Genomic DNA, 27,183 nt, shown 5'->3' on the forward strand with positions numbered 1-27,183 from the left:
TTGTCTTACAATACTACCAATGCTGTAGTTCCCAAATGTACACAGACACAGATGGGAAAAGCAATTTCAATATCAACCAAAAGGCAGAACTGTCAGAATGAGATTCTGCTCCTCATTATCTCTGATATAACTAGATTACAATCCAAACAGTCTTCCTCTCAAGTCCATTGTTGAAAGAAAATCTATTTTTCTTAAATGATCTTATTAGGTTTTTAAAACAACACATGTCTGAGACCCTAGGCCACAAAAAAACCACACATGTGAACATATTAAACAAATTGTCAACCTTTACCCACCTCTCCTATTAAAGATTTTGGAAGACAGTCAAATGAAGGTGAAGGTTTGAGCTCTGGTAAGTTACAAGAAATAATTTCCATAGCTGTTTATCAAGTTTAGTTTTCTGAATTAAAAGTTTATGACTAGTGTGATTGAGTATGCTTTCAACATGGGATAGAGAAGTGTGACGAGGCATGGAAAACTGACCAATCTCTTTAAATTCTACTGGAAACAATGTGTATATGTATTGTCGAGGAAACTTTCCGCGGCGAATCACTTGGAGTGCTGTGTGGTTTCAGCGTATATGGCGTCTGTAGCATTCTCTCTCCTAGGCGTTATACCATCTGTGTGGCATCTATATGTATTTGTCGGTTAGCTTTCATTCAGAGGATCATCTGAAGATGCCAGCCACAGATGCAGGCGAAACGTCAGGAGAGAATGCTGCTAGAACACGGCCATACAGCCCGGAAACCACACAGCACCCAATGTGTATATGTATTTTTGAAAAGGATTTTCATAAATATAAATTTACAGCATCCTGTTTTCCTGAAGATGCATGTTGATAGCCCTAAACACAAAGGTTAATTACTTCTATTGGTCAACAATTTACAGCAATAGGTATAAATCCTCCTCACAATTAACCCTTTAAATTGCTGCACTTGACCCCTGCATTAGTGAGTGATATCAGTTTCAAATGACTCAACAAAAGCACTAGTGAGCTCTTAAGTGTTAACCTTCTTTACCCTGTTACAAATGAGGCTGCAGTCAGAACATCATGAGACACCAAACAGTGACAATTCCACAAACATTCAGCACTCAGCTATACCTGTACTTTCACTCTTACTGGGAAGTCAATCCAGAAAGAAATCAAGAATCTAATCTAATTCTTGAAATGATTTTATAATGTTTAAAACAAGTTTTAAAACGATATGAAAGAAACACATTAATATGTTTCTATCTAGACATTAACCTGTAAACAGCTGTATTATAAAAGCTGAAAAAGTACCTAGAATTTTTTTTACCTGAAAAGGAAAGGGCCCTGAAAGCAAGATGTTCTCCAAGAGATAATTTTTTTTTATAAATACTGTACATAACTGTAACTTGCATGTGCATTTCTTAATAACACAAGTGGGGACAACTATTCTTCATAGAGTTTCACAAGCATGGGACCCTCAAAGACTTGTGGGGAGACCACATTTTTCCTTCCCTCCCATTTCATATTTCCCTTTCCTGGAAGTCCCACAGACCCATACATTTTCTGCCTTTTTCTCTTCTTAATCCCTAGCCAACATACCTTCATATTTAGTTCTTCTCCAAGTTTTCCCTCCTTCCTTGGGACTTTCTCCTGATAAGGTCTGGCTTAGTTGTGCAGTGCCAACCCTGGAAATGGTCCAGTTGCATGATGAAAAACCCACAAGAGCTATTGAAGGCCCCTGTACACCTACACTCCTTCTTCTTTTCCTCTTCCTGACACTGTCCCACTCCCGTATCCTCACCTTTCCCTGCTCTCCTTCCCAATCACCAACGAACCCACATTTTATCTGCCTTCCCATCTTCAGCTGTGTTTATACTTTATTTAATATATTTATTCTCAAGTTTTTCTCTACAATGTGGATCCAAAGCAGCTCTTTCATTTTATCCTGAAAACAATTGTACGAGGTAGGTTTGGCTGAGAGTATGTAATAGGACCAAGGTCATCACCATGATTCCATGACAGAATGGGGATTTGAAACTGGGGTTCCCAGATTCAAACCTCTAACCTGGGGTTCCCAGATTCAAACCACTACACTGGCTTTCATGGGGTGGTTGCTTGGCCCAGGTGAGCCATGCTAATCGCATGACAACAGGTCACCTAGTGGTCACTGCCCAGCCAGGCTTCAATAAGTCCTCTCTAAAAATTCAAAAGGGCCCTGAACTTCCCCTGCCTTTTACTTACAGAATCCGAGACTTGAAGTCTGTTAGTACTGTCATTGTTACTTGACAATGAACAGAGAAGTAGATTTGTAAGGTCCCTCCTGGCCACCAGGGGTGATGGAGGTTAGGGTTGCCAGATTCAGGCTGGGAAATTGCTGGAGTGTCTGGAACAGAGCCTGGGAGGACAGAGACCTCAAGAGGGTACAATGTCATAGAGCCCATTCTCCAAAGCATCAATTTTCTCTAGGATAAAAGGCTTTTCATGACAGTTTCCTACTCTAAGGCCGAATCACCACTGAAAACTAAATACAGATACAACCAGGCTTCAAAAGAAATGGCATCTTTTCATACAGGTTTCACCCACGGCATGTGTGTGATGAAGACATCCATTTCAATCATGCTTTCAAACAGTGCAGCAATCCCCACTACCATGTGATCTTCCTCCTGTGCTCTGATTGGCTGTTGTGCCATGTTGGGGTGGGGTTTTTTGCATGAAAAAAAACATGCTAATGTTGAAGTGAGTACGGTTCTTTCGTGCACACGTTTAAGCAAGTAATGTTCTCTCTTGCACACATTTAAACAAGTAATGTTCTCTCGTGCACACATTTAAACGAGTAATGTTCTCTTGTGTACACGTTATAATGATAGACTCAGCCGGCATGAAACAAAAAAAAAGGCTGCGTGCACATTGCGCACAGCCCACTGCACTCTGATTGGCTGGAAGGCATTTGCATCACTCTCTATGGTGGGAAATTTGAAACCACATTAGACCCCCAAAGCTCCCCACCGATCTGGATTGGAGACGTGTTTTTTTTAAAGGTTCACATTCAAGCAGGTTTGGGAAAAACACGGGATAAGGGGGGAGTGCCAGATCTGCGATGAATCTGTGTTCGGGGGTTCAGCTGTGAGGAGTTCTTTGTGAAACCTGGATATTTCGGGTGAGTATCCTGGGATTAATTGGCAGTGGGGATTTGGCTTAAGTTCGTTGTATGGCCCATTTGGTTAGAATCACCATGGTTTCTTCTGCATCTTTGCCTGTGTTTGCAGGAGGGGATTCAAGCTGCCTACCTGTAGTCCTTCCAGGAATGTAGCAGTTATTCAGTTCCTATTGGACAAACCCTTCCTACAGTAGGTGGTGCTGTGTTTCTATTGTATCAAACACAACTGAGATCCCAAACAAGGTTTATTGTAAATCTTAACCAGACATAACAACTGCTACATCAGTCAGTAAGGCAGGTTAGGTCTAGGCCAAAGCTCCCTCTTTCTACTTCCTGTTTCCTATCTTTCAATACTAGATTTCCCAGCAGGATCTGCTGTTGATTGCCACTGCTACATCTTAAAAACATCATATTTCCCCATCTCTTAAGAAACTCTCATATTTATAAACTTTGCTTATCTAATCATACAACTCATAAATATTGATATCTCTCTTTCAATATACATAAATCTGCCTTCATCATACATAACATAGGCAGATAAAGATAATAAAGGTAACAGTTATGACCACTGTCAAACATTACAAAATATAGTCTCTGGTGATTGATTCTGGTAACCCGTTTTTCAAGCCCATTCTCTGATGATGCATCTTGCAATGCTAACAATGGGTTTAAGTCAACTATTAGAGGCTAAAGATCGGAGCCAGTTCCATGTTATGTCTGATAAGCTGGAACAGGATGGGAAGCATCCCATACAAGACCATTAGAAAATCTGTAAGATCCTCTTTTTTCACAAGTTTTGAGAGAAAATGTGTTCTTCTTTATGCAGAGCCCATTTTTCCTACTCTAACAAAATAATCATGATCAAATCTTGGTTCCTTTGCCTCCAAAAACTTGTCTTATTATGCCTTAAATCTCTCTTGTTTCCGTACCCCCTTCTCTGTTTCATAAGGTTATAAAAGTGCACCAGTGAAAAACATCAAATTTTAATTCAGTATGCATCTGTCTCCCATTCAATAGTACTGTAGAGATTTCTTTGTTGTTATGTGTCATGTAGTCTGGTAAGCTCACAGGAAATCAGTAGTAAAGATTCCCCATGCTTTCCTTTCTAATTTAGCTGTTTGCAAACTCTCACACTTCTATTAAACTGTTCAATTTCCCCATTAGCTTGAAGGTAATACAAAGATGATCTTCTGTGTATAATATTCCATTTGGCAAGGAAAGTACCAGATTCTAGCTATGTAACTGAATGTTGTTGCTGGAAACTATTTCTTTAGTGTTTCCATCCCTGCTAAAAAAGAGAGAGAGAAATTTAATGACTGTGATGTAAATGACTTCATACCATTTACTCCAATTGTCTATTAGGTGATAGCAACAGACAATTGGAGTACAGGCAAAGGGCCTCACAGTGTCAACTGTAACCTTTTCCCATGTGCCATTTGCAAGAGAGACTGGCTGTGCTGATATTGAATGTGCCACTACTGTTTGGTAACCCAACACAGCTGGCTGGTAACCCAACAATTTTAATGGCCACTTGAATTTGGTAATCATTCCCTGGCCCCAGTACAGTGATGGAGTAGGGACCCTATCATGAGAAGATCATCTTCAACTGTAAGGACTTTGAAATTCCCGAGACAATCTCAAAAGAGTAGGAATCAAAACCTCTTCAGCCAGCAGGGGGCTATGAGAATCTCTGTCGACAGTTCTGAGGCCATTTTGGCTATGCTCTTGCGGATCAGAGAGAAGGGATGGAAGGCATCGTAGAGGTAACATGAACAACATCAGTGATGGGATTCTATTAATTTATCTACTGGTTTCCCTCCACTACCGCTTGCCCACCCAGCCACTCACCCCTCCACTGCCCACTTACTTGGCTGCTAAAGAGGAATGTGGCTGGCCCAGCCCACCTTTTCCATTTTGGGTCACCAGGGGGAGGTAAGGGAAGGTAGCGGCTGTAGTTTGGCCCATGTGCCGCCGGGCTGGCCACCTGGCTACTGAAGGGACCATACTTTTTTTACTGGCCAGCTGCTAGAGCTGCCTCAGAGCAAGCTGTGCACCTGGGGGCCAGCTGTGCAACCCGAGGGGGACTTTCTCTGGCATTATCCAAGGGGCCCGGGTGGGCAGCAGCTACTTGGGGCCCCCATGGGGCATGGCCCTCAGAGGAGGCCTGATCATGCCCGGCTGCTCCGGGGCTCTGAAACCTCCCTCATTCTCCCTCCCCTGGAAGGGGAAGCAAGGTGGCTTTTAGAGCCCCAGAGCAGCCTTGGGGCAAGGCACCAGGTTGCTACAGGACTTGGAAAGCCCCCTCACACCCCTCCCCTGGGGTGGTGGGATTCAGCCTGTTTGGAAAACTAAGCAAAAGATTAGCTACCAGTTCTGCTGAACCGGTGCGAACTGGCTGAATCCCACCACTGAACAACATAGTTGTTCATCCCCCAATAACTCTTTATCCATTTTTTCCTGAAACAGAACAGGGGACACTTTGCATTGGCACTGGTAAGTAAACATAAGAAAACAGGTAAATATGAGAGAATCACCATGCCCTTAAAATGGGAATAAAATAACAGGGGTTGAGGAACCACCCATGATTTGATTAAACGTGTCTGCTCAGGAAATCCACAATGCTGTTGACTTCTTCTGCCACATGGCTGAAAGTGAAATGTTGTGTTGTATGGCCCATTGCCAGAACTGGGAAACCTCAGCACAGAGGGACATGGAACCATACCACTTGTTTGTTGATGTAAAACACAGCTGTCATATTGTTGTTTTTATGACCAGAAGTTTCCCCATGTCTGTAGCTAAAATAGATGCAAGAGAGTACCTGATCATCCCAATTTCTAAAAGATTTATATGTATTTTAGATCCCAACCAATGCCCCCCAAATCACAATGAATTGCAATAAATTTCCCTCCTCTCCAGCGAGTTAAAGAGGTAGCCATAGAATTGGTGAGGGCATAGGTGCCCAGGTGAACCCTTTGAGCAAATTATCTTGAGAACCCCACCAATGGAGAGATCTGAGAACCCCTCTGGGTACTGAAAGTTTAAAGCCTTGGGGATAAACCTTGGATCTGAACTTTCTACGAAACCAATTTTGCAAACATCTCATGTTCAACCATGCTTGGAGAATTACTCAGGTAGTGGAAACCATCAACCCTAGGAGTTTCTGTATGTGGATTGCCTTTTGAAATCTATTATTGGGACGGATAGTGACCAAGGCCTGAATGGCTTTGAACCACAAGTGGTTAAGTAATCCTTGAGAAAAATGGCATCCAAAAGTGCTCTAATGCTCTAATGAATATCTTCTGAGGAGATTATAATCAAGACTTGTATTGATTAACAACTCTAAATTTGTGAAGGTTTTAGAGGCAAAAGCCAGGTCATTTCCCAAAGATTAGCCAGAAGAAGTCACAAAAAGTCAATCACACAGATACACACACAGCCCTTTTACTTTAAAAATGCAACCACAGCTGACATGCATTTGGTAAAAATATGAGGACCTGAAGCTAACCCAAAAGCCAACACACTATATTTATAATAGTTACTGCCATACTTAAATCTTAAAAACTTCCTATCAGATTTGTGGATTTAAATATAAAAGTATATATCCTTTAGATCTAGGACCACAAACCAGATGTCTTCAGAAAACAAAAGCAGGGATGGATAGATTCCAAGTGCAAATGGCAACCAAACTTCATTGAAAGAACTCAGTGACCTTGGGTGATTAAAAACGACTGGTTGCAGAACAATATCAATCTGCCAAGAAAATAGCATTCAGTTCTCTGTAGTCATGCTACCAGCTTTCCCCTGGGTGGCAGATCCCTGGGGGACTGGCCTCCCTGTCTCCACTATTGCCTTATGCTGGAAATGTGTTCCTTGTTGCTGAGGGACGTACTGGAACTTGAACCATGGTGGGGTTGCTGGTAGCCACAAGGCTGAATAGAACAGTACTGATGTGAGTGACAAAAAAAATGCCAGTGCTCTGAGAGGTAATAGCCAACAATTTTTCTAATCCTGTTGAGGACAGAATCAGTCTTTTCATGGGGTAGAGATTCTTGCACTCAAATCGACTTCAACTCTGATCCTAGGATCAAGAACTCTTATCTGAGTGGACTCAGGTCTAGGAGGGTTGTGGTGCCATGGCTCAGGGGTGCTACACTCTCAACCCGCCAGGGAAGAACTCTTATTTGGGTGGTCCTGGGTCCAAGAACGTGGCTGGGAGACATAAGGGGGAGAGAGCCCAAGGCCTGCTGGAATAAAAGGTTGCAGGCCAAAGGTGCATCTGGGGGAAGGGCCAGGCAGAGGCCAGCAGCCTCTCTCCAGCATCAGGCTGGCTATACTAGCAAGGGAAGGCCCTGCAGAAGGTTTACTGCGAATTGCGTTCTTTCCTTACCAACTTTCCAGGACATTTTTCCTTCAAGGCATTGCCTTTTTTCCAGTAGATTTATATATCATTAGGAGAATCATAGAGTCCCCATCTACATGAATTTAAACAGTGCAAGGCGCTTGAATACCTAATTAATTCATTGGACTTGCAATTACCAACTGGCTATCAGCAGTGCTCCTATACAGGACTTTTCTACATGATTTATGACAGGTTTTTCCTGTACTATTTACTGCTTCTTTATTGTGCTCAGCAGTTTGTTCACTCATTTGCACTTGCATTTATTAAATCATTTGACACTTGATTATGTGTGTTATAGATACATAGCAGCAGTTTAGATTGGGTGGATTTCATTTTGATTTGTCTTGTCTATGTCATATCTTTTTGGGAAATCAGCCCACTCTCTATTCCAGACAGGGAGCACTCTTCTCCAGGGGGTGTGCTCTGAACCTTCTGGAAGCCTTCTAGTTAGTTCTCCATGGTCAGCCTGCACCTGCACAGTCCCATGCAGGACTGCACTGAAGATACAATGATTAACAACAACTTCTACGCCTTTCACCTGTGGAATAGCAAAGGTAAGCAAGCAATCAGCCTTCACATTTGTGCTGCAGCTGTCCAGATCAAATTTGAGGTTCACTATAATTGGTTTATCAGTAGTTCAGTGACAGAAGCATAATTTTTAATAAATTTGGCATATCATCTTGAGTCTGGAGGTTCAGAAATATGCTTGGAAGGCACTTGGAGCAGAAGCATCTCGTTATGAGGTGAATTTAAAACAAAATAGTCCATCATGTGTAATAAATGCTGTCAACTAACTTCATGGAGTACAACCTGGGGATGTGTATTCTGCAGATCAAGGGTAGAGAAATATTTTTGCTCCACAGAGTTTTGCAAGTATTTCTTCAATGTGTGGAAGTGGATGGCAGCCAGTCACAATGACTTTGTTCAGTTCTGTTTAACCCACACAATGGCAAATGCCTCCATCCTTCTTTTTCACTATCATCATCAGTTTTCTTTAATTTCTATATATGCTCCCTCACCCAGCTAGTCTAGAGTTTCAGGCTAGGGTGTCATCAGTACGCAGATGATACCCAGCTTTATCTGCTGATGAGCTACTGGCCAGGCACCATCCTAGATATGTTGGCCATGTGTCTGGGAGGTGTGGTGAAGTGGCTGAAGCTGTCAGCTGAAACTGAATCCAACAAAGACACAGGTCCTGTGGTTGGAGCAGGGAGGGCCAGAATGTGAGCTTCAGCTCCTGGCTCTTGGGTTCAGTTGGCACCAGCTTCATCTGTCAAGAGCCTGGGCATAGTCCTGGATTCCTCTCTTTCAATGAAGGCCCAGGTCACAATTACTGCCAGGAGGATATTTTTTTCATCCTTACCAAATCAAACTGCTGAGATCCTACCTATCCTCAATTTGTATATACACATATTTTGTTAAAAGATTGGTGAGCAGTCTGATTCTAGACGCAACCATTCTCCAACAATGAGACATATTTGTTTTGTCTAAAAGTTAGGGTTGCCAGCTCAGGTTTCAGAAATATTTGGAGATTTTGGGGGTAAAGCCTGAGGAGGGCATGGTTTGGGGAGGGGAAGGACCTCATCATGGTATAACACCGTAGAGTCCAGGGAACTGATCTTGTTGGTTTGGAGATCAGTTATATTAGCAAAAAATCTCCAAGTCTCACTTTATCTGTAGTATAATATCTAATAACATCACCTGTCATTTTACCAAACTCTAAGTGACAATCTGGTCTCTATGAATAGCAAAATAGCCTAGTGCTATTTGCCTGAGCTGGCAAAATTTGTAGCAATAGTTACCACATTCACTTTGGGCACAAAAAAATCTTTAATGCAGTGAATGCAATCTTATATTTATTATCTGCAAAGGAAAGGTTTGGACAATACACTGACCTTCTGTTTCAAAATAAACATTTCATGCTTTCTTACTTCTGTAACACAAATTGCTAGTAAGTAATTATCAAACATCTGAATTCAAGCAGTGAGGGCAACTGCAGGCTCACTTTGGTTTTGAATAAAGGATGTAGGTGGATTCAGAGGAAGAGACACTTTCATTGCCATAGTGCTGTATCAAACAACTAAGTACAATTTAGATTCCAACTAAGGTTTATTATAAATCTTAAACAGGCATAGCAACTGCTGCATCACTAAGTCAGGCAGCCTACGTCCAGGCCACCACTTCACCCTTCTAATTCTTGTTCCCTGTCCTTCAATATTATATATCCTAGCAGGCTCTGTTGTTTGAACTCACTGCTATACCCCCAGTTTTCTTTGTTCCTTCTCCTGTTGTATTCTGCATACAGGTGTAGGCAATAATAACATCAAAAAGTCATACTGACCTTGGTGTGCATTGATTGGTTGCATCCTTATTTGACTGTCATGGTAGTGTTGTAGGAATGCCAATCTATGTTTGGTGTATAAGCAATGTCACTATGGACTTCGAAAAATTGCCTATGTTTTCAGTTCCTTGGATTATTTTTGCCCTTTCTCAGTTCTACTGAAAAAAGCAAAGGATACTGACTAGCTGTAGAGTGCCTTGGCAGTATCAGTGATGTATCAACAATATAACTTAGGGCTTAGTGTCATGTCCTGTATTCCAATGGTCCTGCTTTAAAATGTACAAAATGGATACATTAGTAGACATAAGCCTGATCTAGGACCTTGCTTGTAGACATGGAAGATCTGATGTTTTGATAAGCAACTTCAAGGTTTCTTTTATTAGATACAATGCATTTACTTTTAACTTACATAGTGATACATGTAAAGAGGTCCTGACTCATTTCAAAATAATAAGTTGCCATCTGTGTACCAAAGCCATATCTTTTTGTACAACAAAACACACAGAAGTCTCAGAATAAGGGCGAAAACATATTTTGCTTCAGGAATTCAAGACACAAGGGAAATGTGTTGTTCTTTGCACATTTTTATTTCTCAATTATTTTTGCTTATTGCCTCAAACTTCAACCTTGTCATATTATTTGATCATAATGAAAGGCTCTAAAATGTTTTTCAGTAATGAACCTTCTATAGAGACTGAGTGTGTCCCCTATGTTCTAATCATAAGAAATAAAAAATAAAGTGCTTCTGGTTCTATAAATTATACTAAGCCCCTTAGAAACAGATGGCCTACATAACTGTTCCATTGAAAAATCAGTTTTAGAAATCTTATGTTATATTGCATTTGTGGTAAAGTTTCTCTGCCAACAATGCATGTGTCAGTCTTGATAAAAGAGGGAGAGCCAGAGACTGAGGTGGATTCCACACAGCACAAATATAATGGGCTGAGGAAGGAAAAGAAGAACTTTGCACAGGTCTCTACCCAAAACGGCTCAGGCTGTTTTTATTTATTTCATGTAACTAATCAATAGAACTTAAATGTTCATTCTTATCTGCCTTCTCTGGAAGAGTGAACTGTCTGCCCCAAACAATGCCTTTGTTTCCACCATCCTTTCTAATGCTGATATTGTGGGAATGCAAGGGTGGAGGGATTTTGGGTTGCGCCTTTCTGTAACTTACAGGTAGTGGTGGGATCCAAAAATTTTAATAACAGGTTCCGATGGTGGTGGGATTCAAACAGTGGTGCCGCCGCACACATGCACCTCCAGTCCCTATTGAACAGGGAGGTTGCTTTAGTAACCCCTTCTCGGCACTCAGAAAAAATTAGTAACCACTTCTAGTGAAGTGGTGAGAACTGGTTGGATCCCACCTCTGCTTACAGGTTTATACTGAGGCCAGAAAGCCAAACTTTAGTTTCGGCTATCTGGGCCTTGAGCTGACATGGTTCCAGTAAAGCTCTTGAAACCCTCTTGAGTCTCGTTTGATGACTGGAGTACCAGACCCTTACACACAGTAAGTAACCGATTATTCACTAAAATATAAAATGGAGCTAGAGTCCAGTTAGCATCTGCCACACCCTTTTATTTCATTTTGTAAGATGGAATGAAGTGTATAATCATTTGCTAATTCTGTAAGAAAGGACATCCCTGGACTTACTTGTAGAACACAATTTGGCATGAAGGAAATCTGCCATTTCAGGGGATTTGATTATAAATCCTAACACTGAACATAGTTTTGCCCACAGTATTTCTTGCACACTCACAATTTCCTCTTACATAGGGATGTTATTTGTCCGCAGGAGAATATATGAACATATAAAACTACCTTATATTTATATCACAGGTCCAGACTGGCTCTCCATGGTCCCAGGTCTTTCCCACCACCTCCATGAGACTGAATCTGGAACTTTTTGCATGCCAAGAGTTGCTCTACCACCAAGCCACAGTCAATCCCCTTTCAATTTTTTTTAAAGTATAAGACTACTCACAGCCTTCCAATCTAGACTCAGTGCAACATTAAGGAATATGATTTTACAAACTCTGATTTCACATTCCTGTTTGCATGCTTCCTATTCTAGTAATTTCACTCTTATTTAAAGATGCAGCCATCAACTTAATTGAGACTAGGTTGGAAGTGGGTGAACAGCCTTATGCTTCCCTCCCTTTTTCAAAAACTAACTACTCTGCTATCATGCTGAATTATTTATCATCATAACTCCCAGTCTACTATAAGTAGTTCCGGTTCACTGTTCAAAGTCCTTTTTCTATGGTTGCTCTGCAGGTGCAAAGCTATTTTATACCCTTTCCTGTTTCTGCTGCAGGCTGAAAGCTGTGAGGTATAACACAAAACAAAGCACCCCTCCTTTTTTCTGTTACCCCTCCCCTCCACCTGGTTCTCCTCCACATCTAGGAATTTTTAACTGAAAACCTATATTAAAGGATTAGTTATATCCCCACAAGTCAGACAATACCAAGAAACTTTAACTTCGTTAATGTTCTCTTGTTGAATTGAGAATAAACGCTTCTAATCTGGAGAACCGGGTTTGATTCCGCGTTTTCCCACTAGAACTGTGGAGGCTTATCTGGTGAACTAGATTAGCTTGTGCATTCCAACACATGCCAGCTGGAAACCTTGGGCTAGTGACAGTTCTTCAGAGCTCTCTCAGCCCCACCTACCTCACAGGGTGTTTGTTGTGAGGGGAGAAGGGAAAGGAGATGGTAAGCCCCTTTGAGTCTCTTTACAGGACAGAAAGGGGGGATATAAATCCAACTCTTCTTTTTCTTCTTTTGCTTGGAATTTCCCTTAAACTTACTGCAAGCTAATGCTCCATATTCTGTCTCCTGTTTCCTTCTCTACTTGACCTCAAGATCTCAAGTACTTTTTAATGATAGTGTTTAAAGTTTCTGTCTCTTTCAAATAGAATTTTCTCATTTTGATTTAGAGAATTTTTCATGACAATAATATTAAAGAGGGAACAATGAAGAAATGTCCCTAATTACCAACCACAGACACTTAAATATTTTAGATGCTGTATATTAGCCTTTGTTTTATTATGGCTTACTCGGTTTCTGTGGATACTAAAGAAAGATTAATGTTTTTTCTCATTACTCTGTGACTTTGGTTGGAGAAACTTCTTCACTACAAAGCAAACTAACTTGATGTTAGACAACCCTAACAAACATAGATTCTAATGGAATATTTTTAAAAAGAATACTTAATGAAAGGTATCTTTAAAAGTGATAGTTAAAATTTCAGCAGCAATGCCACTTCTTCACCCAAGTTTCTAAAAACAAGAACTAAAGGGCGAGTTTATATCCATCAGCAGTATGTATTTTAAAATCTTTGTCAATATTTCAATTCAACAAATTCAAACTCTGGGTTATAAAAATGCATATTTAAAATTAAAATCATTGTCCCCCTGCCCCAATTTTTTCCTCGGGTCCAATTTACTTGTCACTGAATGGAGCAGGATCTAGATTCTAAATGTATATATAAACATGTCTATCTGTTTATTATAAGTGTACCTGTGTTTTCAATATAAAATGGTGTGACAATAGGCAAAATAAATCCTGTTTCCTCCTGACCATACTTTCTGGTTTTTATACTTTTTACTAGGCCCAGCTCACATGGATTGTAAGAAAAAATACTAAGAATATCAAAGCACAGTGAGGTTACACTAGAAAAGGGACAGGGGTTATCTTTGTTTTTGCTTTAAAAAAGGGCGGGGGAAGGATTCCCTGCTTTAACTGCAAAAAGGTAGATATATGTAGTAGTACATTAACTTCCTGTTTGGCCCTTAAATCATCAGTCTGCAGCAGTTATTCATAAGTATCTATCTGTTTGTCCATCTGTCCGTCCGTCCATCCGTCTGTCCGCCCGCCCGCCCGCCCACCCACCCACCTAATGAAAACAGAATGTACAGGGCAGATTTCTCTTTCTTGTAGCCAGCTAATATTAGTCTTTTTCAATGGTTGACATATCTACACAACTAGCAATAAAGGGCAACGTGTGAAAAAATACAATGGACTTTAGAAAACTGTTGCTGGTCATTTCTGTTATTGTTCATGAAACATTAAAATTCAACATACAGAACCATTTGCAGGATGCCAATCCTCCCAGGCAAGAGACATGGAACTCCTTCTACTTGCGCACCTGCGTAGCTCTTAAAAAGTGAGTTGCTGCCAATATGCCTTGCCTTGATTGTAAATGGCAGTGCTCTGTGGGCCCCACCCATTTTATGTTAACAATGCACTCACATCAGTATGGCCTGTCCCCTCTGCTTATGCATTTGCACAGCTCTTTAAAAAGTGAGATATCACCAATATGCTTTTATTGCTTCTCAGGCATGCCTAATAGTTTGAGATATGTTCAAACAAGAAGCAAAATTATTCCAACAAGGCACAGTCTGATTATTGTTTTTGAGAGCATCCTGACAGCAGCCTGTACATATTGGTGCCTCCATTCTATGTTACTTATTTATTTGCTTTAGCAAACCAACATTTAAAAAGACCACAGAAATCTATTCTTTGAACTGTCTATAGTAGCCAGTCAACTATTGTGCTGTAGGACACATATGTACTTGAACTTTAATTTTAAATGTTAATGGCTTTAGAATGGCTATCGATGGTCACCACGTACATTTGCTCTAAGGCCCACAGGCAACTGGCCTACTGTTAACATGAACTGCTTTTCTTATGCATTGTTGTAACAAACAGATGTCTGAACACACCTTGTATAAAGAGGAAAGTACAGAGAGCAGCCACAATTGTATGATTCAGTTCATTTAATCCTACAGGAGGAATGCAGAAGGTAGCTAAAACCATCCTAAGAAACTAAGCAGCTATATGGACCAAAAAATGTAAATATTTGAGAAAGGACAAGAGTACAGACTTGTGTACCATGCATTCAATGATAAGACAGCCTGTGGTGTTTTCCCCCTACTTACCTTACACACTATGTGAGCATTGGCTGCTGCATACATACATCATTTAATCATGCTGTGTGAGTGCTTGAGGTTACTGGGGAAGAACTGTACAGAATGAGCTAGGCCAGAGGGGAAAAGCTGAGATTTTTTTTTTAAAAAATCATTTATAAATTTCTAGTCCATCTTTCAAGCATTTCAAAATACTGTACAAGAAATACTTACTAGCAGGGAGAAGTTTGCCTTCCCCCACCACACAAAGGAACTGGGCTACAATTGATATTGTAGAGATGTGAGAAACACTAACAAGATACCTACTGAAATACTTTGGATTATTTTTTATCTGCAAAGCATGCAAATGTAATGAAATCTGCAAATCAAATCAATTTACATGTTGAATTAATAAGTGTTTTTTTATAAATGAAATATACAATTCCAAACAATACCTTTCACCTCTTTGTCATTCTTGAACCATCTGATATCTGCAGCTGGCTTGCTACCAGATGTTTTGCATGTAAGTTCCATCCTTTCACCTTCCATAACCGGTGAAGTAAATCCACTAATTTGAGGCTTCCCTGGAACTCCTAACAAAAGGCAAACAAATGAGTCATAATTTTGCTAATAAGCTATTGTAAAAGTTTTTATCAAAATTGAGAGATGAAGAGACACTATTGATTGGTTTCTATAAGACAGCATTTATTGAACCCTATGTCAGCAGTAATAGAGTTGATAACAGATCTGTTAGTCAGCAATTAATTTCTCAAAAAACCAGGTGTGATAAGCAGAAGAATTGGCAGTTAGCACTCATCACAGAACCTTTACCCAACTAAAAGAACAATCTGAATTCAACAAAACATAAGGCTTCTAAAATTTCAAATCCAGGGTTGTAACCAATCCACAATCAGAAGGAAGTGCCATATATATTACACATTTGACAAGAGGACCTCTGACTCTCAAAAGATTATAACTTGGAAATCATATTGGTCTTTAAGGTGTTACTGGACTAAAATCTTGTTCTTCTACTTCTGATCAACACAGCAACCATTAATACATCAAATATATCTGTCAGTTAAATGAACAGTATTGATATCAAAATTCCAGGAGTTTAGAGTTGTGTTATCTACCCTTCTTACTGCAGACATTGATGTCATTTTGCTTACTCAAGTTCCCTCTCCATCAGCAGAAAAGTTTTGAGGTTCAAAAAAGTCTGCTAGTGAAACATTCACTTCTTCAAGTTTTTTCCAGCCACTCCTTCTGCATGTCTCCAATTCCTGTATACTCCCTCCCCAGTTCCTTCAGCCCAGATAACTCTGAACTGTCCTTTATCCCTGACTTTCCCAGATTCATAGGAGAGACATTCTCCAGCAACTCTACCCCCACAGCACTCAACAAAAATGTGTAGCAAAGCACATTTCAAGCCTAACAAAATAGAGCAATCAGGGTAGTGGTGGCAGGAGGGGGCTCAATCCTACACCTCACTCTGGAGATCCATGCATGGCAGCCACATAGACCCTCTCACTGGTCGGATTCTCATAGAAGGGGGACCACAAAATCAGTTCTTGCCTCGGGCTCCATTTTCTGTAGATATGCCACTGGATAAAACAGAGGTAAGGAGGATGATTTTATAAACCATTCTGAATCCCCATTGAGGAGAAAGATGAGATTTAAATGAAGCAAACAAATTAACAAATAAAAAAGCAGTTACACAGATGATACCGTACAGAAACAGCCAGTCTAATTTTGCTAGCAGCACTATACAAACATTGAGACTACATCATCATCAACAACAAAATTAAACTCATTCCCACTGAATCTAAAGCATACACAGACTGGAAATGCTTTTTTTTTCAGATACAAAAGATGCAACATGAAGACCCACTCTGCATGGACCAATAAACAGGGGTGTAAAATGCTAAAAAAACCCCAGTTTTTTGGGGGGGAACTTCGCACAGATCCCACCCCTAAAATCAGTCTGCCCCGTATTATTCCCCAAGCCAGGTTTTTTGAAAATCACGCTATTTGTGAGTCTTTTCAAAAATCCCAGGTTGCAGCCAGTCACGAGTTAACGGCTGGGCAGGAGGCACTTTATTTGCCTCCATTTTCTTTTAAAAATTATTTTGCAGCTTACATCTGCGAAGCTATGCAGGTGCTGATGGTCGTATCGTGAGACATCAGCATGGCTGTGGGGGTTCATTTGTGCATGCCTGCGTAGCTACACATCGGTGGGAAGTAAATAAAAAGTGACGTGTCTCCATGTGAAGGCAGGACAGCAACCCACATTGTTTCCGTTGGCTTCAATCGCAGCCTGCATGGATGCACGAGAATGCGAAAACAGGAAAATGAGTTACTTTATCCCTACTACAACCCACCATACATTTGCTGTGCAGAATGGACCAAAGACTAGTGTGGGGTAACATAAAAGCACAAGAGTGCTATCACATCTGAAAAATAGAGGCCAGTACCCAAATTCTCACATAACATTGTAAAGAAACTTTACAGTTAGCTGTATCACTGGGTAAAAAGAGAAATAATTCACCCTACCATAATTTTTAATATCTCATACAAGTTGGTCAAGATGATAAAAAAATAAATAGAAGCAGCAATTCATGTTTGTCACTGAATAAATGATAACCAGAACACAACAGGGCCTTGCTTTCTTTTAAATATTTTTAGACCAAATTCATAAGTATCCTTGAACAAATGGTCAGTGTGAAAGAAACACTGCAGTTTTTACAGTATATTAACACTGGCTATTTGTCTGACCTATAATCCCTAATAGTACCTTTAACAGTCAAATTAATAAATAGGTTCTGATAAAAATATTCAGAAATTAGGGGATTAAAAATAGACCCCCAATACAATGCAGACAAAATTTCCTTCTACAAAATATGCAAAACAACAGCATGAGAAAAGACCTCTTTGATGTTCTGTATCTTTTTTCGAGAAACATATGATATCCAGGGCTGGGGAAAGTAAATTACACACTGAATTTTAATGGCCACCTGATTTTATGATCTTAAAATGTGCTTCTTTAGATTGAAAACTGACCTGCAATTGTCTTTATCCTGGAACTATCTGTTCTGAGCTGGTTTCCCCTTCCCTTTAATGTTAAACTGATATGATAGTCTCAGTGGAACTAGCATAGGCAGATATTTCATATCCTAGGCACAAAAGCAATTCCCTGGCAGGATTAAGTTTAATATAACTGGCACACATAACATTCTACATCAGCTTTTTAAAATTCAACTCTCACCTTACTATATACAAGGAGTAAAAAAAGGGGGGGAGGGTTAAAAGAGAAAGAAAAAAAATGGCAATCTCAGTTGCAAATACTCAGATCCAGAGGACTCCATACACAATATACACACTATATGCCTGCCTTTGGGGGAAAAAAGGGATGTCATCTACAATTTAGGCTTATAAAACATGGGAGAAACCTTTAAGCAGTCCCTTCTCTTCCAATAGGTGCCCTCTGTCCAATATTACACATGCAGTATAGAAACAGTATGCAAGTCAATGCACACATAGACATGCATAGAGCTCTCTGACACACAGATAGCTCCGATGTATGTATAGAGAACTGAATCCAGAAATGTTGTCCACGTGCAGAAGCCAAATTCCACATGGAGATTCCTTTTTTTACATTACAGAACCGATTTTTATAATATGCTAGGCATACAATTTATTTTAGATTTTAGATGACAAAACTTTCTGGTGTTACGCTACCAACATTCACAGAGGCCATTTTTGCACGGACGAAATGCCCCACTGTAGATTAGTGCTGCGGCACTTTTCCTCCTGTTTCTGATTCTGCATGGCTCCCCGGTTCTTCCCAGGAGTTGCAGCAGGGTTGGTGCATTATGCCCCAGCTGTTTCCCCGCAAGCCCAGGAATTCCCATTTGCACCACGAGCTTTTCCAGGCATGCGCAGACCATCTCTGTTCCCTGCATACTGATTGGCTTATTCTCCCCCATTCCCCCACTCAAGTTCCCTAATTTAGTTTTAAATGACTCTGAACCCAAAACTTCTTCCCTGTTAATAAGAGACGTGACTTTCATTGCAGTGGGGATAGGGGGCGGGACACAGAGGGATAAACTGTGGATCTTAGACAGAAAAGTGGGATGTCCAGGTGCTGCAAATGGCAGGGGGCCAATTCTCTCTCACACACAAGTTCAGTCAGAAAAGTGGGATGCTCCTGTTGATTGGTGGGGTGAGCCAGAGTAGCAAGGCAAAAGAAATGGCCCCAATTCTGCTGTCATAGTGTTTTCACAGCAGTGGAAGCACACAGTTGCAGGCGGAGTCATACTGGGGGATTTAAAAAGAACCTCCAATTTGGTGGTTTTTGAAAGCTGCATGGAGAAAGGAAATTGGTGGTGCAACGAAGGGGCAGACACAGTACAGCATTGAGGACCATGAAGAATTACAGGCTTCACTGCGATATTTCCTGTGCTAACAATGGAACAATTTGGCCATGAAAAAACAGCCAGAGTCTTGAAGGGATAACAATTTTTCTGAATAATTTCTTTAAAACAATCACAAAAGTCAAAGGAAATACAGTACTGAGGAAATGAGAGAAGGAATTATAAGAAAATAAAAGCTTAGTAGCCATATTCAACTCACACACTCATTTTTTTCTCATCACATTGTGCGCTGGTGGAAACAAGGACAGGCACAAATATCAACTCCTCTGTCCCTGGAATGCAAAGTGTGTAATTTTTGCTTTGAAGACAACTTGTGTGAGGTTACTGAGCTGCTAGATGTAAAAGTATGCTTTTTTGAAATGACACATAGAAGCAACAAGTGACAGGTAGGAAAATGTACACACATGGTTTTGAGCAAGCAACATAAGGACATATGGCAGAGGAGTCCAAGGTCCTGCCCTCCTGCATGGGTTGGGGCTACAGCCCAGGTGGGGATATGGACAGGTGGGATCAAGGAGAAGTCTGAGGCCACTGACCATCCTGTGAACTGGATTTGGCTTGGAACCAATGTGGTAAGGCTAGGCTGGCTAGAAGTCTAGGATGTTCTTGGCAGCAAAAAATAATTGCTTGGACTGCATGGGCAATGGGGTCAACAGGTAGATTCTGGAAAGATGGGGCTGGTCCCACTGCTGGGAAGAGCTGTTAAGACTGTAACTGAGTGGACTTGGGGGAGTTCAAGAACTGAGACAACTGGGAAGTTGAAACCTAAATGTCAAGAAGTGAAGTGAGTCTCCCTGTGGGCCATGTATTAGAGAGCCTTTCTGCATCAATGAAGGGCAAGTTACCTGATTTAGACTGGATTGTTGTAGGATATGTGCTATGGAGAAGAAACCCTCACTTAACCTATGAACCTTTACCTTGCAAGTAGGCAGCTGCCCTACCTGTGCCTGGCACCACAACATCCTTTGGAAAAGTGAGCAAGTTGCACAAGCCCATACTATCGTTTGCTTGAGACTGAGATACACAATTTGTAGAGTAGGACAAATGCCACTTATTCGATTCCTCATTTCTTTGTAGTTCTGTGACAGAGAGTGTTCACTCTGCATTCTTTGGATCAGTTATTGTGAATTTCTGCAGATTTCATATGGGAAGGTACTGGAATTGTCTGGGTGGGGAAATTCCTGAAGAATTGGAGGTGGAGCCTGGGGAGGGTGGAGTCTTGTGAAGGGACGGAGCTCAGCAAGGATGTAATGCCATGGAGTTCCCCTCCAAAGTTACAAATTTTCCAGGAGAGATGATCCCTGTAGCCTGGAGATCAGCTGTAATTCCAGTAGAACTTTGAGGTTGGCATATGAGGCACACAAATGGCCAATATGAGAAGAATTTTACGTTTGTATTCAATATGTGCTGCAACTACGACTTCCCTAGGTTTCCAGTAAAAACAAAGAATATTCAAAAAGGTATTCAAATCCTGATCCCCCCTCCCCCCCCCCCAAAAAAAAGACACTTACAACTTGGACCAGAATACCATATTGCAGGAAAAAACTCTATAAAGGCAGAATTCAAAAGCACTCCTACCTCAAACTCATTGAACATCACCCAGAAGCATAACAAGAGACAAAACTTACAATTCTATCTTCTATACATCTAATAATCAGTCTGGTTCCATATACCTAAATCTATGAACCAGGGCCAAGTGGAGAAAATGGATTTCCCTCCCCCAGGTTTGCATGAAAATGTAAACAAAAACAAAAATAGAAGGGGTATAATCCCCCCTCCAAAATCTCGTTAAGCTTGTGAAGTACACTAGGCCTGTGACTGATGCCTTTCCTCAGCAGCCTCTGAGGTAGTGAGGCAGAAACACTAAGTACAGGGGAGAAGGTTGCAGAGACAGAAATGAGGGCAGGGGAGGGGAGGAGGAACCACCACCACCACCAATGGTACTACCACTGCTGACTCTCCTCAGACATTTGGGAGGAAATGATACCGCATGGTGGTGGTGGTGGGGGGGAGAAAACAGCAGTGGTGGCAACACTGTGTGTGAGGAGAAGCAGAACAGGAGTTACCCCAACTGTAGGATTTGTCCCCACCTACAGCCATGGGACCTGCCATGTCCCCCCCCCCCCACAGCCACATGAGCAGGGAGCGGTGGCACTACTGATGGGTAAGACACCTAGTAAATGATGGGGTGAGAGGGAGAAAGAGAGAATATGAGTGAGAGAGTAACTTGTGGAGGAGAGACAGGAAAAAAGGGGGATAGCAAAAAAGTGATAGAAGGCACTGAAAAAGGGTGAAAAGCAGAGAGAAAGAATAAGAATAGGAGTGGGGCAGGGAAAAAGAGAAAGACTGAGAAAAGGGCTGGGGGAAGGAAGGAATATGGCTGCTCCCAGGAGTTCCTTGAGGATATCTGCTTGTTTTGTACTAATTCTCAGCATCTGAAGCCATCAATAATCACAGTAATGACCACATGAGTCCTGAAGAAGTTTCTAAATGTTTTCAAATCTCTTTCGCAACTGTTTGCAGGTGGATTTTGCTATTCCGCACAGCTTCAAAGAGCACTGAAAGCAGTTTGAAAGTGCATTATTCTGCATATGCGGAATGAGCCTAAGTTACAACAGTCATCATATCAAACTGTTCTCATTTTGAAATTCTCAACCAGTTATGCTTACCCAGAACTGTGAGGAAAGCCTTGGAAGTCTTGACAGGCATAGTAAATAAAGAACAGGTATATTGCCCTTCATCTGACAGTGACACATCAGTGACTCTGATGGTCAGTTCATGCCATGAAGCTCGTAGTAGCTCAATTCTATTGTCCCTCAGAGCTGCAAAGCAAAAACAGAGGCAAGTTTTCAAAACAACCCATTAATAAAGCACATTAACAATATTTTCAATACAATAGGTCTCATATGATATTGCAAGAAAAACTTTAGATACAGATTTATTGAAGAAACAGCAGGAATAGCAATATTAAGTGTTATTTAAAATTTCTAATTACAACCAAAATGTTCACAAATAGAGAAAAAGTATTTTTGTAAAGTAGATGTTAACATTAAAGATAATTTGAATGCCTTACTGAACAAATTACCATATATTCAAAACCTTTCAATTATGCTATAGAAATTATTACAATCACCTCATCTGTGTCTGTTGACATTTTTTAACATGAGGTGTTTCCTTTACAAAATGGATCCCAGGTTACACTTTTGCAATCTTTGTTATAAGCAGTGAGGATCTATGTATTACATTGCAGTGCTTTATCATCAGCTAAAGTATCAGAAGACCATGGGAGCATTTGTTGACACTGTGTCAGAAGTCTATATATCCTTTGGAAATGCAAGCTGGAAATGCATGTCACTGGTGCCTCAGCATCATCATTGCGAACAGCAGTATAGGAAGCTATACAGCTGACAAACAGCAAAGATAAGTGACTCTTCAGCAGCTGCAGCACAGTTCATCGAGGCCAACCAGTGCATGGCCAACCACACTGGGAGTCTGGGCAGCCCGTTCAGTGACACAGCACAGTCTCAGATCAACATGGCATTACATGGGTAGCACCTCAAGAAGAATCTATGGTACTGAAGGAAAGTTCAAGGTATCAATAACCAAGCAGATTATATCATGGTGCAGGGATTATGGATCACAACTGAGTATCAAAGCTGCACATCTTGGAGACCTGAGGCCATCTCTGTACCTTGGAAAAACTACTGTTGTGACCTGAATGCCTTTTGCTCCTCTCTGGTGGGACCAGATGGAAAACCTCCAATCCTAAGGAGCCTTCAACTAAGACAGTCATTGTTATCATCACTGAGGCCTAGATCTGAGATGAGTCAGCCCTATAGCAGTGCAGGGATCACTTTGCTCATGCTGCTGCTACCAGCCAGCGACCCTCCAGGCATGCCTGGTAATATAAAGACACACTATTGTGTGGGTAAGCAAAAAGAAATAGTTTGCATTTCCTTGAAAAGACATGGCTAGCATTTTACTTTAACCCCGTCCCAACAAAATGAGTAATACCAACGGACTCTGTCAAAACCAATAAATGAATGCAATCTGGTTGAGCTCTAATAGCTATGAAACTTCCAGACTTCCATTGTTTTCTGCATTGTAACTGGAAGCACACATCATGTGACACTCAAAAAGACATATCTGTGATTTGTCTATTAATTACATGAATACAGAACATGAATACATGAAACTACTTTATACTGCATCGGTCCATGGGTCTATGAAGGTTAACATTGGTGGATTCCACACAGGGCAAATATAACGGGTGTTGGACACAATATAAACTGGGGTTTTTTGGGGGGGGACTTCACACAGGTCCCGTCCCAAAAATGAGTTTTTATTTCCCTCAACCTGGGATTTTTGGTAATTGCTAAACTAGCAACCCTTTTGCAACATTCCAGGTTAAAGTCGCTGCCATACGAATGGCCAGGCAGGAGGCACTTTATTTTCCCCCTTTCTACCATGCTGCCCACAGTCAGGGAGAATCTAGTTGACATTGCCCTACCGCTGCAGGGATGCCTCTTTTTTATTTTTCTTTTGTGTGTTGCATATGTGCAGCTATGCAGGTGCAGCTGATCGTATTGTGGGATGATTGACATGGCTGTGCGGGTTTATTGCTGTACGACTGTGCGGCTACATGTGTGTTGCAGGAAAAATTTTTTTTAAGAGAGAAGTGTCTCTGTGCAAAGGCACAAAGCAACCTGGACTGTTTCCACGGGCTCCAATAGTTGACTGCATAGCACACATCTGAACAGGAAAAAGGAAAATGAGTTCTTTTATAAGGACTGCAACCTGTTATACATTTGTTGTGCAGAATTGACCATTGTCTCTTCATACTGCTAGTGAACCTTTCAGGTTTCAAGCATCACCAGATACTTTAAATGTCAGACATTTTAAATGGAGGTGCCAAGGATTAAACTTGGGACCTTTCCAGACAGATTCTCTACCTCTTGAGTCACGGCTCTTCCCAATTAATGCTGTCTCACAATATCATTTTTACAGGACTTTCTGAGGCACTAGCATTTTCTCATACTGTCAAGAGTATTGTAGGTTGTTGCCTGAGAATACTGCATCCAAAATGGTAGTTTAATATTTCAGCAGAGCACAGTTAGGGACAAGAAAACATAAGATGACATCAGCCACATAATGTACAAGCAATTCCCTGGAGTACTTGCTGTGTGGTGGTGTCATATTATTCAAGATGATACAGCCCAAGGTAAGTATTCCAGGGGCAAATGTGTAATGCACATATATGGTACCTAAGCCTGTGGCATATTCCTTGTCGATACAATCAGGCCACTTGAGGTAAAATTTCCTACCACTAAATTGTACTCCAAATTTTATAGCTGAGCTAGGATTTTCTGCCCATCTCACACTCAGTATTGCCTTGTGCTTTACTGACTATGACCTTGTTGTTTATACTGTCACATAAATCTACAGCGAACATCTGTACAAGATAATTTGCCCTCAGTTAATTATGTTTAATATGTTAAATACTGTATAGAAATTATAAATACAGAAATCACTTCACTCAAGAGATCACTGGATAAAACAGAGCAAGCTAATAGATTTTGGGAGGGGAAACACACTAATAATATTCTGGGAGGGGGAACACACTAAAATATCAAATTCAAAATGATACTGCTTTTTTGGTAAAGAAATAAATCAGAGGAAATAAGACAAAAATATTAAATGAATATTCATAAGTAATACTAGAGAAATAGAATTGCAAATAAATAGCACTTGATACGTAAAAGTACTGCACATCATTTCCAAACTATGCATTAAATGGGACACGAACCTTTACACAAAAAAAATTAATGAATCAACAAGCCTCATGTAATCCTAGGTGAATTATACACACACACACACACACACACATATATATACACATATACACACACACACACACACACACACACATACACACACACACACACACACACATATGCCTCAATTAACACATACACAGTTGTCAGCCTCCACAGGGTCTGGGGTGGTTGTGCCCTCCAGGATGCCTTTCCTCCCAGCAGGGTTTCCCACTGTGCCTCAGTTCGGCCAGAAAGAACAGTTGGTTGCCTTCACCCTGGTCCCTCGTTTTTCTTCCTTCAGGTTTCACCCATGATATTTAGACTGCACCTTGTTTCTTCCTCTTTTGTACTTTCCTGGCCTCACCTTAAAGGGTGCTCCTGAGGACAGCAACCATGGGCTCTTTCCTCAAGATGGGGCCCATGTGACTGGCAGGATCCCTAGCTAATAATGTGCCCCAGGAAGCTCCCATGTGTCCCCCACTAGGGCTTCTCAAACCCCATAAATGTAATCTCAATCAGGCTTCCCCTTCTTCCCATTATGCCCTGCTCCATCCACCCACAGGGCAGCCTGTACTGCCCCAGTCCTGCCTTGAAATGAGCTGCAATGCACTGGAGACTACCTTTTCCTGTCCTGGATCACTCATTCTCACCAATGAGCCAATACCCCAATAGCAGTGCAGCTCCCATAGCTGCATACCATCAGGCTGGGCCTGTCTTTTCTCCAATGGCCTTCTCCCCCCCCCCCCACCCCGCAATGCAGATCCTCATGCCATGTTTCCTTGTGGCTTTGGGCTCACCTTCCCATCTGCTGGCCCTTTGCCATCGCAGACTGCCAAGTAGAATGTTACTGTGGCTTCTGACTCGGGAGTCACTAACTGCCTTCATTGGCAGCTGTTGTGCCTGGAGCCGGTAAGTGCAGGGGATGTAAGGTACCCCTGGATAACAGTCTCACTAAAGTCTTTCCCCTCCTCAAAATAAACAAACTACTACATATAAATCAATACATAAAAATAAAAATCTGGAAAATTCCAATAATATTAGGTACACTAAAAGAAGGGGAGGGGGGAACACGGTTGGAAACTAGTTTACAAAAAAGTCTGCAGCTATGTTATTAAGATATGCGCCTCCAATTTAGAGCATATTGGCATGAAGACAATTCTATAAGCAAAATATAGTTAAAGTTACAAATAAATGGACTTCTGGAATATCAATAATATAAAACCATCTGTGCTGGGGGGGTCAGCTGGGGGGGAATTAACGAAAACAATCTTTGCAAACAGCTTATACCAAACCTGACAGATTTGAGTGATGACATAATACCCTCTTAGTCTGTGGTGGTGACACAAAAATGCCAAAGGACACAAAACTGTCAGTTTTTTTGTTTATTTTCTAACTTGGACTAATAAAAGACAGTGTGTGATTGACAGAAGAAAGACACAGACAGGGTCCCAGGCATACAGGGTGTGCATGTGTGTGCAGAGAGAGAAAGAGAGAGACGGTTTAAGAGTTATTTATTTTTGCCTTTTTTTGCTACCTGTGTTTTCCCTTTTCAAGCAGCTTTCCAGCTGCATCTTCATTGATTTAGAATTCCTAATCACTATTAATTTGTTAACAATAATGGCAGTTCAGAAACAGTACAAGGTCATAGAATATGTAACAGTATTGCAATCTATACCCTAATAATTAGGTCAGCAAATCTGAGGATACTTAAATATGGTAACTGGAGTTGTGAATGGTCAAGACAGATCTTTCAACAAATTTGAGAAGGGGCCTAGGTTTGCAAAAAAAAGTGATTAAAAATAAAATGTCATTCCAAGAGACTTTCAGGCTCTACCCATAGGTTGGCAATTTTAGAACAAAAGAAGGGAGGAGAAAAAGGGGAGAGGCAGGTTCCCACTTTTCAAATTGCTATTTTATAATTTAGTATACATAAAATATTATATTTACATAAAAATGCACTATCTAGAGAAACAACAGCCAATAATGATCTTTGGGATATTGGCACCTGATTAACAAGTAGGAATACTTCATATATGTTTAGAAATCACAATGATTAAATAGAAAGCATAATGATAAAATAGAAATGCCCTTGAACTGGACGTATGAGTGACTGTGTGTGGATCAGATACATAGTAATAATCTTATAGCAATTCATTACT

General features: G+C 40.9%; 1 protein-coding gene across 3 annotated transcripts in view; it reads right to left on the bottom strand.

The window, feature by feature from the left end:
• Positions 1-27,183, bottom strand: part of CADM2 (cell adhesion molecule 2) — a 516,061-nt gene that overhangs the window by 139,421 nt on the left and 349,457 nt on the right. For all 3 annotated transcript variants that reach the window (XM_048492993.1, XM_048492994.1, XM_048492992.1), the window contains 2 exons: positions 21,878-22,030; positions 15,234-15,371 (listed from right to left, as the gene is read on the bottom strand). In XM_048492993.1, coding sequence (XP_048348950.1) covers positions 15,234-15,371; positions 21,878-22,030 — 291 coding nt within the window. The remainder of the gene's footprint in view (positions 1-15,233; positions 15,372-21,877; positions 22,031-27,183) is intronic.

This window comes from Sphaerodactylus townsendi, linkage group LG04, assembly GCF_021028975.2.
Source record: "Sphaerodactylus townsendi isolate TG3544 linkage group LG04, MPM_Stown_v2.3, whole genome shotgun sequence".
Classification (NCBI taxonomy): Eukaryota; Metazoa; Chordata; class Lepidosauria; order Squamata; family Sphaerodactylidae; genus Sphaerodactylus; species Sphaerodactylus townsendi.